The 15,151-nt window shown below is 40.2% G+C and overlaps 1 protein-coding gene across 8 annotated transcripts in view; it reads right to left on the bottom strand.

The window, feature by feature from the left end:
• ANKRD44 (ankyrin repeat domain 44) overlaps positions 1-15,151 on the bottom strand; it is a 192,358-nt gene that overhangs the window by 88,020 nt on the left and 89,187 nt on the right. For all 8 annotated transcript variants that reach the window (XM_089519513.1, XM_089519510.1, XM_089519512.1 and 5 more), the window contains exon 4: positions 11,757-11,827. In XM_089519513.1, coding sequence (XP_089375639.1) covers positions 11,757-11,827 — 71 coding nt within the window. The remainder of the gene's footprint in view (positions 1-11,756; positions 11,828-15,151) is intronic.

Below are 15,151 nucleotides of genomic sequence, written 5' to 3'. Positions count from 1 at the left end.
AGGGAGAGAACAGGCTGGCCCAGCGTCATCAGAGGCTGGCCTGAAGACAGAGTGCCCTCCCTCCATAACTGTCATCTTTCGGCCGTTGAGGGAGAGAACAGGCTGGCCCAGAGTCATCAGGGGCTGGCCTGAAGACAGAGTGCCCTCCCTCCATAACTGTCATCTTTCGGCCGTTGAGGGAGAGAACAGGCTGGCCCAGCGTCATCAGTGGCTGGCCTGAAGACAGAGTGCCCTCCCTCCATAACTGTCATCTTTCGGCCGTTGAGGGAGAGAACAGGCTGGCCCAGCGTCATCAGGGGCTAGCCTGAAGATACAGTGTATCTTAATTGTAGATTTTTCTTGTACTGTTTTATAATTTTCTTGTACACCGCTATGATCTATTTGGAATAGCGGTTTATAAATAAAAATTATTATTATTATTATTATTATTATTATTATTATTATTATTATGTTGCCAGGAATTGACATTTTGAGTCAAATAACTGCACAGTGTTTTGCTCAGGAAATGAAAATCTAAGAAGAAATGGGGTGGGGTTAATTGTGAGGAGAAATGTAAAACCAGCAAAGTAATATCAATGAGATTTCAGGGAAAACATATAAACATAACCATAATCCTAAAGATACAGAGGCAGAAAAAGAAGAAATGGAAAAATTATGTGATGAAGTCAAGGCAGAAATTGATAAGACATCAAAATAGAACTTCTTGTTAATCACAGGAAACTGGAATACAAAAGTAGGAAACAGACCAGAATCAAAGGCTATAGGAAAATTTGGATCAAGAAATGAAGCAGGAGAATGACTGGTCCAATTTTGTGGGGCCAACAATTGGTTCATCACAAACACATGCTTCAAGCAACTATAGCAGTGATGGTGAACCTTTTTAAAAGCCGAGTGCCCAAATTGCAACCCAAAACCCACTTATTTATTGCAAAGTGCCATGTCCCTCTGGCTTTCCAGTAACTAACTCTGGCAAACTCTGTGCTGGGGCGACAGCAAATGTGTCCACAGAGAGAGCTCTGAGTGCCACCTCTGGCACGCATGTCATAGGTTCACCATCACTGAACTATAGTGAGCCCGTGCCATACGAAAGCTTTTTATAGGCAGCTTCCAGCTTACACAGAAGCTGCTGGGAGACTGAGAGAATGGCGCATGTGCCTATAGTGCGTGCACACGGCCGCGCATCGAGCATGAGCATACATGTTTTTTGCTTTACGCGGGGGTCTGGAATGGATCCCCCGTGTAAGGCAAGGGTGGACTGTATATACGTGCACATCCCCTGATGGTCAACAGAGAAATCAAATGGACTACATAACTGGAAACAGCTGACGGAGAAGCTCCCATTCTGTCTGCAAAAACAAGACCAGAAGTAGATTGTGGCACAAACTATGAAGCGTTAATATCAAACATTAGAGCAAGGCTGAAGAAGAATACTAAACCAACCATAATGTCAAAATACAACCTGAAAGACATCCCTGTAGAATTTAAAGATAATGTAAAAAATATATTTGCACTATTAAACCAAACTGATGGAGACAGAACAATTCTGGACTGAATTCTGAGATTGCTAAAAAGGAATGCAAAAGGACAGTATATGCAGCCAAAAAGAAAGTGAAGCCTCAATAGACAGACAAAACTCTTCAAGCATTTAGGACAGAAGAGAAGCAAAAGTGGAAGGGAACAGAAATAGAGTCAGAACCCTGAATGCAACTGTTTGACAACTTGTGCACAGAGACAAGGAGAACTAATATAATAATCAATGCAAAGCAATAGAAGATGACAACACAAAAGAAGGAACAAAAGACCTCTTCCACAAGATGCAAGAAATCAAAGAAATCTTCATTCTCTGAAGATGGCAGCCATAGATGCTGGCGAAACGTCAGGAAGAAACTTTTCTGGAACATGGCCACATAGCCCGAAAAACACAAAAAAACCTATAAATCAAAGGGGAATTTAAACCAAGAATGGGGATGCAATACTAAGATCAAGTAGAAATAAAAAGATTATGGAAGAAATACACAGAAGAACTATATGAAAGAGATGAAAGGATGACAGATTCATTTAAGGAAGAACCATTGAAGATGAACCTACAATTTTAGCAAGTGAAGTGGAAGCTGTTTTCAGAGCACTTGGAAGAAATAAGTCACCAAAAACAGATGGCATATCAACAGAACTGCTTCAAATTACAGAAACAGAATCCACTCAAGTTCTAACTAAAATCTGCCATTGAATATAGAAAACAAAAAGAGTAGCCCACAGATTGGAAACATCCAATATAGATTCCAATCCCTAAGAAAGAGATTGCAGTAACCACAGGACCACTGTAATGATCTCCCATGCAAGCAAACAATGCTCTAATTTCTACAACAAAGCCTTCTACCAAAGAAAATCAAAGAAATCAGAAGAAGCCTAGGGCAGAAGAAGACTAGTGGAAGGGCCGCTATGAAAGAACTGGAGAAGATATATAATTGAATATTAAAGTTAGGACAGCTCATGCCATCATATTTCGGTATCCACAGTGTGTCCTGGAACCAAACCCCAGAGGATACCAAGGGCCCACTGTAATAATGATGTGCTATAAAGCAATGCTTCTTAAGATGTGTGATGTGGGGATTGGAAATTTCTCCCCCTCACAGCATTCCATAGACCACTATCATATCTGTGCCCATTGGCTCCAACCCTTTCTTTCCTGGGAATTCCCCAGGGACTGACAGTAGATGGCTTGAGACCATCACTTTTGAGTCACACTATTGTAAAGGACAACAACGGCAACAACAAAAACAGCTGCACATATTGTGAACTCTAGGCCACTACTTTAGGGTTTAACATCAAAAGGTTGACACTTAAGAGAGATGGAGAGATTACAAAGCCATCTAGTCAATCAAAATGTCACATTCAATCAAAATCACCAGCTCTGAAATATGAAACAAACCCAACTGATTGCAATGCTATTTGGTAATGATCACAGCTGTAACGCTTTGCTTTTTTATAGTTTGATGTGTAACATTTATTATTATGCTGCCTTTACTATTAAAGAGGAGGCATTCCTTACACTTTACCCACACAAACACAAACACACATACAGTGTTCTATTTCTTTCCTAGCATTTGCATTCTATTAGAGATTTCTTTTGGTGAACTTGTGCTAGAAGTTAGCAGCTGGGAAACTCTAATAGCAGCCAAACAATAGTTCAGTTCAGAAATGAGCTCCAAGGGTTCATGCCTCCAGGCTTGGCAAGCACTCAAATTGTTGCAAAGGCAAATCCATCAATCTCTGGAGAAAAGCCAAGCTTGCAATTTCTTCTTTTTCTTCTTCTTTTTATAAAAGACAGCTCCTCTCAGCAGCCAGTTCACTGGCATACATTGTGTTGACTCAGTGTTTTGAGTGATGAAAAACCAAATAAAAATGGAAACTTAAAATGGGATGACAGTACTGATGACAATTCAGTCAGCCTGATTGTTTTGTGTTTCCCTCACTAGATTCTGTATTTGAGACAAGTGTGGGAGATGAGAATGTCTATATTCTGGAATCTTCTGACAAAACAAATAAAACAGAGAAATAGATTCATAGTATCTTAGAAGATAAAAAGGGGAATATTCTCTTGATCTTTTCCATGTATACATTCTCAGCAAGAACACACATTAGCAGCTAGCGCAAGTGCAAACTGTTCCATTACATTACACTATTTTCCACTAGCGTGGGAAATAATGGGTTGGGATGGGTGGATTCCCAATACCAAAACACTTTAAAATAGAATTTCTCACTTTCTTGAATGTGGGAAAAGCTATTTTGGAGTGATTTGGGATTGGGAACCCACCCATCCCAACCCCCTTATGATGCAACTACAGCAACAACATATTTGTTAAGAGAGTGCAGCCACAAAAACAGGTTGCCCCGAAAATGGATAGCCTTCAAAAACACTAATGAGAGAGAGCTTCCTTGGGAATTTCAGTTAGGAGGTGGGACATATATATATCAGATACATCAGACACATCAGGCCTGTGTGCAGCCAACAGATATATATGCCTCAGTCATATAAAAAGTACAGGGATGAGGTTCCCAGTCCTGAGCAAAAGGAATGTGTAGGTGAGGGACTTATTTCACAAGTAGGGCTGTTTCTTGTATTGAAACCTGAATAAGAGCTCCAGTTAACAAGAAGATAACTTTTCCTCTCCAGCAACACCTGCATTCTCAAGAGCAACCCTAAATCTGCATGACCTTAATCAGTTTTGGACGATCTCTTATGCTCCAACTGCAGCAACAACATATTTGTTTTGTCTCATGTACATTTGAGGAGGCAGAGAATATTTTCTCAATTATCACTAAAAGCATCTAATCTAATCCACTGTCCTGCCCCCACCCATCTAAGGTGGAAAACTACAACACCAAGGCCTCCTGGTTTCTCAAGTTCTATTTGAACACACAGCAGAACTGAGAGGCAACTGCTTGGGAGGCATAATTTCTGAAAAGACTTAAAACTATTTCAGACCAGAAACCCACTTAATGGTTACCCCAAATCTGCTTTCCTTTCTGTTATGCTTTCTGTCATCAGTTTTTGTCATCTTGAGGAACTTGAGGAACTACAGACAGTACTGCTAGCTTTCCAGACTGGATATGTGAAAGAATGCCAAAATTAGCTTTACTCAGAAGCTCAAACATCTATGTGGAGAGGGACTAATAAACTGCTCAACCATCCCCAACCTTCCCAAGTTGAACTTCTCACAAGAATCTGAAAGAAGATTATAACACTTATGGCCCTGCAAACAATCAGGAATCTGGTGAGGGACTGTACTGATGCCCAGCTGATCTTCCTTCCAGATCATCCTGCTCAACCAAGGCCCCATACAGACAGGCCAAAATAAAGCTGCTTTGGGTCACTTTGGAGGTATGCTGTTTAAATGATGCATGCATACTAAGAGTCTGGAAGTTGCGCCAACGCTGCGCTCCAGTCCTTAGGACTTGATCGTGGCTTTGGTGCGGATTCCAGACTCTTAGTATGCATACATCATTTAAAGAGCATACCTCCAAAGTGACCCGAAGCGGCTTTATTTTGGCCTGTCTGTATGGGGCCCAAGATAGTTTAATGGTGGATGTGATGTCAGTGGGGCACTGAATTTAAAAGAGTTATCCACAATATAGGTTTAGTATCCAGGGAAGCTCTTTTAATGTCTGAAGTAAAGAGCCAAGGGAAGAAAAGAAGCCAAGACACATGGTCTGCCACACTTCAGCCTCTTGAATGCTGTTTTAGGACCGATATGTAGAACTCTTTAATGATGCTGAGTACTTTGCCACAAATTAAAAAAAATCACAATCAAAAATGCATGTTCCACAGATGTTTCCCTCCTCATTTTATTTTTTTGTTTTTTAAGGAAAAAAATTGGTAGGTTGAGAGTCAAAAGCAGAGAAAGTGTGAACAAAGTTCTTTCTTCTTGCCTTAACTCCTCCTTACAAAAAGCTATACTCATTAGGGAAAGATAGGGGGTTCTTACATCTTGCCTATGAAACAGAATCTATATGGGCAGATCAGTTTTCACAGGCTTCTGGTTTGTCACCAAGCACTGGATTGTATATCCAAAAGTTTTAAGATCCTTGGGGGTGGGCTTTCTCTTGGTCACTCCATCACAGGCATATTTGGTGAGGACACAAGGGAGGGCCTTCTGGAGGCTAGGTTAATCCCCTCTCTGCTTTTGTTCCACCAGCAGGCAAAGACCTTTGTGTTTATCCAGTCCTTTGACTGTTAACTAGTTATTGCAGATCTTTTAATTGGGGTGTGTTGTATTTTTATCATTATAATTGTGTTTCAACTACCTTTTAAACTATTTTGAATTAATGTTTTAAATATTATTGTTTGTTTAGTTGTTTTTAATTTTTATATTATTCATTTTTGAAACTGTTTTGTTTTAACTAATATTGTGAGCCACCTTGGGTCTGGTATCATGAGATAGATAGGATAAAATTAAATTATATTTGAGCTAAACAGCAAGAGAGAGAAAATATGAGCTGTCTTGTCCTCCCCATCCTTTATCTACCGCCAATACTTTAATTTTGCCCTTTTCTAAAAGAAATAGGTGGGGGAGGGCTCACACAAATCTGGGTAACCGTTTGAATCTAAAGGAGGTATTTCTCATTTTTCATTTACAAACATAAAATTGCAGGGGAGACAGAATTTAGAAGGGAGTTTATGTTCAGTCTTTCATCAGCTGTCTCAAGTTCACTTCAGAAATTGAGGTGCAAATTCTTCAGGATTTACTCCATTGCTGGACATGCAGTACCTGCTGCTCCCCAAAAGAAAACAACAGAACTTCAATCCCCTACATAGCTGGTCTGCCAATATCCCACTGATGTTCATGGCATTTAAAGTAGTTTAATACTGGAGACTAATCATAGGGGTATTTTTCTGCTTACCCAGCATTGGAAAGAGAAAACATGAGAAAGCCACTGTGGCTCCAGCTATGTACAAATTTTGACCAAAAAATTCTGCTGCATAAAATGGACAAGAAGGTGCCCACCCACAATTCCACCTACAGAGGCTGACTTGCAATGGAATCTATGTGGAATGGGGTACACCTATCACACCGCAGAACAACAGGGGCAGCATCCACACTGAAGAAATAATCCACTTTGACTCCACTTCAACTGTCATGGCTCAATGCTATGGAAAAGCTGGGAATCATAGTTTTGTGAGATATTGAGCCATCTCTGTCAGAGAACTCTGGTGTCACAATAAACTACAATTTCCAAAATTCCATAGCACTGGCCGTGGCAGTTAAAGTAGTGTCAATCTGGATTATTTCTGTGGTGTGGATGCAACCAGGGTAGCATAGAGAGGTAGAGATTGCAGAGGAGCCACATACCACCTATATACACACAACTCATGATTTTTAACTCTTTGCCAGCACCTTCTACTTCCTCCTCAGCATCTGTCCCACTCTGCCTAATAGTAGGAACAACTTGATGCAGCATTTATCCTAGAATCATCCTTGTGAAACAGAGCTTTGCAGAATTTTATAGTGCTCATAAAACCAGTTAGATGGGAGAAATTGGGACAAAAGGAAAAAAATGTGAGTATGCACAAAACTAGCACTCTCTGAGAAAGGGCTGCTTGCCTCCACCCCTAACTGTACACAGGATTGCAGCCTAAATCAGCAGATCTCTAGGGAATGTCCCATTTCTGTCAAGGTTATTCCAGTGTCTTGTTATCTACCATGAACTGTTTCCTGCTACGCTACAAATCAAGTGTCACATTAGGGAAGATCTTCTGCCAGGATGTTGGAAGGCAGCAATGGCTGATTATTCCTGCTTCAGTTAAAAATAAAATTGCTTTCAGCAAAATCTATACTCTTCCTTCCTACGAACATTACCTCTGGATGCCTTATCAGCCAATATGAAAAAAAAATTATACGTGACAAATTCTGTTTATAATTAGTGATCAGCAGATGCCCAAGAGGTCTACCTCACTTAAGTGTGAAAGTGAAACATTAACAATATGCTTACAACATAGGCCCACAATTAAAGGATAATTAATTAGCAGATGGAAGCAGCCAAAGATAGCACCTATTCTGTTCCAGAAGCAGGTGAAATTTGGACCTGTTGATGCCACCTCTTTCTTTGCCCATGATTATAGACATTAATTGTTCCCTATGTGCAGGGATTTCTGTTTTTGTGGACTTTTGAACAAAACTGTCTGGGATCTCTAGCATGGGACAAGTCTCTTACAGAAGGGGTACATGAATCCCTATAAGGGACTAGTGACTGGCTCTTTTCCATGTACAGCAGAGCCATGGGAGTGGGGAAAGAATGGGGACAAAGGTGTAGGGCAGCTGGAGGCTGCCACAATTGTGTCAGGAAAGAGTAAGCAGAACAGTGGCTGGGAGGTGTGCCACACTACAGGGGCAACAGCACTGTTGAAAACACAGAGCTTGGAAGTATCTTGTCCTTGTGATTCCATGGGACCACAATGCTAACTAAGGCTGCATCCACACTGGAGAATTAATGCAGTCTGACACCACTTTAAGTGTCCTGACTCAACATTATGGAATTCTGCAAACTGTAGTTTTGTGAGACATTTAGCCTTCTCTGTCAGAGAGCTCTGGTGCCACAAAAAACTATAATCCCCAGAATTCCATAACATTGAGCCATGGTAGTTATGGCAGAATTAACTGCATTTATTCTTTAATGCATATGTAGCTAGCTGCTTTGGGAGGCGTTGGAACTGTAATTGCAAATAATTACTTTTTATAAACTGACTTTCCACACTGGGCAAAAATACCTTTCATCGCACAAATATCTCTCAAGAGGTTTTTCAGAGCACACGAAGGCTTCTGATTGTGCTTTAAAATGAAGGGAGGGAGGGCCAGGGAGTACATTCACCTGATGGCTATATCTATGGATATATTAGGAAACAGAAAGTAATATAGTTCTCCAGTGTCTTTGATCCTCCTCTCTCTATATCTGAGATCCCAGGGTAAGCAGAATAAAAGAAACCAACTGGCCTTGGCTGAGCCATTAGAGACTCCGACTTTCATATTTTAACATTCTCTGTTCCTCTGGTCCCATGTCCAAGTATATGGACTAAATATGTTCTTTTTTTTGGTATGGATTTTTATGGATTGTTAATCAATTATGGAGGCAATCCAGACATCATTTTCATCCCATTTTGTCTCTTGTGTTTTCTGTAAAATCTTTGGTCCAGGCTTTCTGAAAGACTTATCTCTCTATATGAGCCTACTCATGTTTTAAGATCTTTGAGGGAGGGCTTTCTCTTGGCTGTGCCACTATCATAGATACAATTGGTGAGGACCTGGGAAAAATCCTTCTTTGTGGCTGCTCCCAGGCTATGAAACTCTCTGCCAAAGGAGGCTTGGTTGGCTCCCTCCTTGCTCTCTTTTCGCCAGCAGGCAAAGACCTTCTTCTTTTAAAAGGTCTAACTTTTAGTTGGTTGGGATAGTACAATTAGTGTGCTGGTTCTTAATATGTAAGAGATTTTAATATGCTTTTAACTTAACTGTTTTTAACTAATGTTTTTAAGTCAATTTTAATGCTTTTTGAATGTTTGTATCTCAGATATTTTAGCTATATTATTTTAATGCCATGTTCCCCAAACTTTGGTCTTCCAGATGTTTTTGATTTCAGCTTCCAGAAATCCTGATTGTTGGCCAAACCGGATAGGGCTTCTGGGAACTGAAGTCCAAAACACCTGGAGGGCCAAAGTTTGGAAAACACTGTTTTAATGTATTCTGTAAGCCACTTTGTCCCACATGGGAGAAAAGCAAGATGAAAATTAATTAATTCAATAAATAATAAAATAAAATGAACCATCCCATCTTTTTAAAGACATGGTTTGTGTTGACTTTTCTGTCTTGTAACATGACTTCAGCAATAGCCTTCCACAAGTGGATTGGCAAAATGATATTGATCCATGGGGCAATGTTGATGTCTATGAGAAGGATCAGACGAGACATCTGGCAGCCTGGGGGAAATGACAAGATGGAGATGCTTCCACTTCCATTCAATATACAAAGACCAGCAGTACAAGGAGCTCTGAAAAGGTATCAAGCATCTTCTGCCACAACTGAGAGCCACAAGCAAGTTTGAGAGATGTAGGAAATGCCCATGAAGTAGGAACAGCTCTGTCCTCCAAAGACAAGAAAAGCTGAGGAGGAACAGCTGTGGATTACAGATTCTGCGAAGAGTTGTCCTAAAAAACAACATTTCCAAACCCAGCTGAAAACATGTATACTAGCAGCGTCATGCTGGCTTTCCTCAGCACCATCTTACCTTCAGTTTTGATCCCTTCCTTTACATTCAGAACATCTGCCTACCATTTTTACCCTGAATGCCAATTTTTCCCACTCGATACCTTCTAAGGCCAAGTGGGATGTATTGCCTTGTCCATAGCACTACAGGACATCTCTCTTACTCCAAGACTGCACTCACCTATCCTGAATAACAATTTCAGGTATCCATGTTAATAATGATTAGGAAGGGCTCTATGGAGCCTGGTCAATGGAATGCAACATGCATGTCTATTTACACTGTTGTTCACAACACAAATGATCCATTGCTGGCTTTTCAGGTCAATCAAATTGCCCATTTATCTGTGCTGCAATGAGGGATGATCTAGAGATCAATGTACACAACACAATCAATATTAGCCACACAAACAAAATAGGAGAATTCTGCTGTGTTTCTTGTTAAAACACCAGCAGACTAATGTAAAGAAGCCTGCATAAAAGACAGCCTTAAATGAATGCAGCATTCTACTCCCAGAGCTTGGAAATGTCACGGGTGTTGTTTGGACTACAACTTGGTCGCGGTAACCGGGGCATTGTGGGAGTTATAGTATGAAAAAGCAACTTTTCCAAGATCTACCTGCTACCCACAGCCTGTGACCATCAAACATCTTGACAGGCTTTCTTCTTGATAAGACAGGAACAAAACAATATTTACTGACACTTTATGGAGCTACAACACATAGCTATAGCTATTGGGTTGAGTTTTCCTGAGTTTACAGGTGGCAGAATCAAACTTGGGGGATCTACGTTGTTTTAACTAAAACCTTAAGTCTTCCAACCTCTGGTTGGTGTATATGTAATAGAATTAAATAGAATTATAAGAGTCTATGCCTAGGGAACTACTTTGCATATCAGATCTGAATGATGTCCACAGCCCTTCCTTCCACACCAAAACTTGTTCTGGGTCAAAAACACATTGCAGAAATAATCCAGTTTGAGACTGCTTTAACTGCCCTGGCTCAGTGCTAGGGAATCTTGGGAATTGTAGTTCTTTGTGGCCCCAGAGGTCTGACAGAGAAGGCTAAATAACTCACAAAACTACAGTTCCAAGAATCCCCTATCATTGAGCCAAGGCAGTTAAAGCAGTCTCAAACTGGATTATTTCTGCAGTGGACCTCTGTATGCTTTTTTCATTTTCAGCAGTATAACATGTGTGTGCCACTTTAATGCTACTGTTGCTAAAATCGGGACTCAGAAATCCTTGTCGAGCAACAGCAAATCATCCAGAGTTCTATCAGGCTCCATCTTCTGTCTGTTCCTAAAATACACCAGACAAGCCTTGAGAACATCAAGGCAGGGGCAGTTTGTGTTTTAAAATAATGTGTAAAAATTTCTCAAAGAATGAAGAGAATGGAGGACCTTGATGGCCTCAAAATGGCTGAGGGGGATTGCATGTAGACAATAAGCTGGAGTCACATGGAATCCAAACTAGGGTTGCCAGCTTGAAAATTGGAGAGGGCTCCTGAATCTTTCAGGGTTGTAGAGAAGAGGGAATTTCAGCAGATTTTACTAGTCACACAACCAGGTAACAAAGAACACCTGGTGAAATTCCCTCATCTATAAAATACTTAAAGGTACTCTCCAGTTTTCACACTGGCAACACTTGTCTAAACTCTTCTCCCCTGCCCTAACCCCTGTCTTTTATGTTTATAACTTAGAAAGGCTTCTAGGTTAGTGGTTAGAAAGAAAGAAAGAAAGAAAGAAAGAAAGAAAGAAAGAAAGAAAGAAAGATTATGCATGATCATTCATTTTTGAAACACCTAAATTAATATAGTACACCTTAACTAGTGCACTTCAACATGAACAGGTGGGATTTTTAAATTTATCTCATGCCATTTCTAGAATACAGATCTGACCTATGAGCTCACAGGAGTTCACCTTAACTGTCCAGAAATCAATTTTAAAAATCCTGCTGGCAAAATACATAAAATATGTGCTGCATAATGCCTTGGATATATCACTCACTTCACTCCTTGAAGCCACTGCCCGATGGAGAGGGGTCAGCCACATATTGTCCTTGGCATTGACACGGGCACCTAAAAGTCGAAAAGGAACACATCTTTAACATCTCATGACAAAAGGGAGCTAAGACCCATATTATAGGCACTATAACTCCAGCTGCACAGAATAAGCATGTAACATCGAAAGCTCTTTACCTTATAGTCTGATATGTAGCATTTATCCCTGAGGGTTGACTGCAAGTCTAATCTATCTTTCATGACTCTTGGAAGAAACCATGGGATCTGAGCAGATGGGCAAACTGGATCATCCAAAGATCAGGAAGAAACGTATTTTTCAGTCCCTGTCACAAAACACTCTGCCACTTTATTAAGGTTATTGTTTAATTTTTCAAGAGGCTGGATGCAACTTGACTTTTCCAATATGCAAACATACATTTAATCATTTAAGACAGCAGTACTGTTCGTCCACCCAACATCTACCCTTCTAGGAATACTTACTGATTTTATCTATACTAGGAAACATGTAGCCCAGTATAGGCAACATGTGGCTTTCTGGGAGTTGGACTGCAAGTGCCATTGTCATCTACCATAGACTATGCTGGTTAGTTCTCCATTGGGAGCTACAACCCAGCAACATCCAGGCAGCCATAGATTGCCCATTCCTTATCTGTGCTATGCACTTCCATTCCCTTTCTTTTTTAATGTTTCACTGATTTTTTTCAAGAATAATTCAGCACTCATATAACTGGTACACTCTAACAAAGAATCTCTAAAAGTAATCCTGCATTAGATATTCTATTTGAACCATGAAAGTTATTTCCAAACATGCTTCTTGGTTCATACTGAATGTCTTGTGTTGAATTAGTTTTGTCTGGTTTTTTCCCCTTCTCCACAGATAAATGTACAGTGTTTCTTTTAATAAGGATTAAACATAATAGGGAATAAGTTTTCTTGCTCTCACCCCCTTCCCCTAACTATGTGTAGGAGTGGACAAAGTGCAACCTGCCAGGTGTAGCTGGACTGTATTCCCAGCACCTCTAGTCAGCATGGCCAATGGTGAAGAATGTTGGGAGATGCAGTCCAACAACATCTGGAGAGAAGAATCCACTTCCTGCATATACTGAACAGCACCTCACTGTCTTTAATGGAAACTTAAAGTATCACCCTCCAAGGATACAATGTGGGTTGGGCATTCAAATGATCATTTAGAGGTGTAGGTTGGGCATTCATGAACTGGTCATTTAGACATACCCTCAGGAGAAAAACAACAGCAAATAAAGTTAATTTCCTCTTGGTAACTGCTTGTTTACTACCAATAAAGAGATAAAACCATAGCAGCAAATATGACCACAGTACAGAAATAAGCACATGTGTTATCTGTGTTATCAGTGTTATCACATTCAGATTTCCACATCCTCTTCCTCTGCAAGCTCCACAAGGTGCTGTTTACCTCACACAGAGAAAATGTCTGCACATCTGGTTTAACCTACATGTACTTTTAAAGCAATTATTCAGAAAAACTAATACAGAGGCTGAAAACCCATTTCTTTTTGTTATTTCCTTTTTCACGGAAATAAGCAAAAATCCTGATAATTTGACTTATTGCTGCCTCACATACTACAGCACTATCACGTACACTGACCACATTATCTGATGGGCAATAGGGTTGAGGAAATCTATTCTGCACCAACAAGATGGATTCCTTGTACCCATCCCTGCTTGGTATAAATGCCTAATTTTTTTTTTTTTAAATCAGCCTTGCCCACTGTTTTTCAAGCCCATGTTGTGTTGGAAAGGGATATTCCTTCTACAGTCAGTCCAACAACAGCGCTAAAGGCAGCCTAATAAACTGTCTTGCTCCATCCAGGAGACAATAAAGTTTGATACATGGTGGTTATGAAGCAATATGTGAATGCTACAGCATTCAAACTACTGGTAATGCTCCCCCTGTCTGACATGGAGCACAGCACCTTCTTTGGAATGAACCTGCCCAACCCAAACTGTGGGCACTTGTCCATGGTGCTGAATCTGCATGGTCAAAAGCAATGCACTCTGTTGTTTTGACACCAAACTATGTAGCCTATGTTGCAAACAACAACAACAACAACAACAACAACAACCACACACAGTGTAAGATACACAAGCAATCTGTCCAAGCAACGAGAAGTTATTTCAGCAGCAAAGCTGTCAGATGTAAGAAATGCATGACATTTTCTCATCCAATACATGCCCCCATAAGATTTGGTGGAAGTGGTATATACAGAGAATTGTATACAATTATAACAAAACTCTTTCCCTGGTTTTCTCATAATTAATATAAATTACAAGAAAAAGTGGAAAAATAGTGTTCAAGAAGTGACATGTTACTTGGTTAGATCATTCTCCTACCTAAACCAGCGCTGACCAGCTGCAGCTTTCCAAGGTCTTTGCGGAGCTTGGAAAAGTTCATTTAGGCTGGGGGAATTCTGGGACCTGAGATTTAACAATATTTTTTCCAAGCTTGGGGTCTTTCCCTAAGACCTCACTAGTCGAAAGTCAAGCTAGACATGTTTAAAAGTTCACAGTCAGTTGCCATGTCTGGAGTTATTGTTTTAAATGAAATACCAGATGCAAAAGGAAGGCAATCTTCCTCAGAACCACAATATATAGGAAGGTAGGTTTTGCGCCCTCTCCAATGCAATTTGAAGGAAAACTAAGGGCAGAGAGAGCATGTTTAAATTAGTATGAAGGAAAAAAAGCTTTGTATGCCAATACCAATGAAAACACACTTATTGCAGTACAGTGAAACCAATATTATCAAGATTGCTGCTGGGAAGGGAAAGGCTAAACGTCCCCACCTTTTATACTGAGATTCCAGTGAATATCAGGCCTTGTCCATGATCCTGGAATTCTAGTTCAAAAAAATCCAGGTGTGGCTCCTAGTCACTCAAATGAAATAATGTTTCGTTTGGCTCTCCAGCTGTTTTAATTAGGAATATAAGGGATCGAAATTGGGATCTAATGCCTGAGAAACATGTGTTCTGCCACTTAACTGCACAGTCCCCATTAGTTCAGTCTAACTAGGCAATGCCAAACCCTCCGACCACATAAACCTACACAGTCATACTTGACTGCAGTTTCATAGTATCATTTTTATACATCTGGCTGCAGGTCTTGTACTTCACCGCTGAATAATTTCTGTTATAATAGTAACCTAGAGGCCCATTTCTGATATGTCTCAATGAACATGACATATGCTTCAATCATTAGATGCTACGTTTATTTGTACTGCCACCAGTTCATGTGCCACAAGTCCAACTAAGAGCATATTTCACCAAATGTCTCTCCTGAGCCTTGTATGAAATTCAATGGACCAATTCTTTCTGCAGCATTTGGTCTCACTGACAATATTGCTATCGG

This window comes from Sceloporus occidentalis, unplaced genomic scaffold, assembly GCF_023333645.1.
Source record: "Sceloporus occidentalis isolate IW3139 unplaced genomic scaffold, rSceOcc1.0.p SCAF_4, whole genome shotgun sequence".
NCBI classification, from domain to species: domain Eukaryota; kingdom Metazoa; phylum Chordata; class Lepidosauria; order Squamata; family Phrynosomatidae; genus Sceloporus; species Sceloporus occidentalis.
This window is presented reverse-complemented; position numbering and strand designations above follow the sequence as displayed.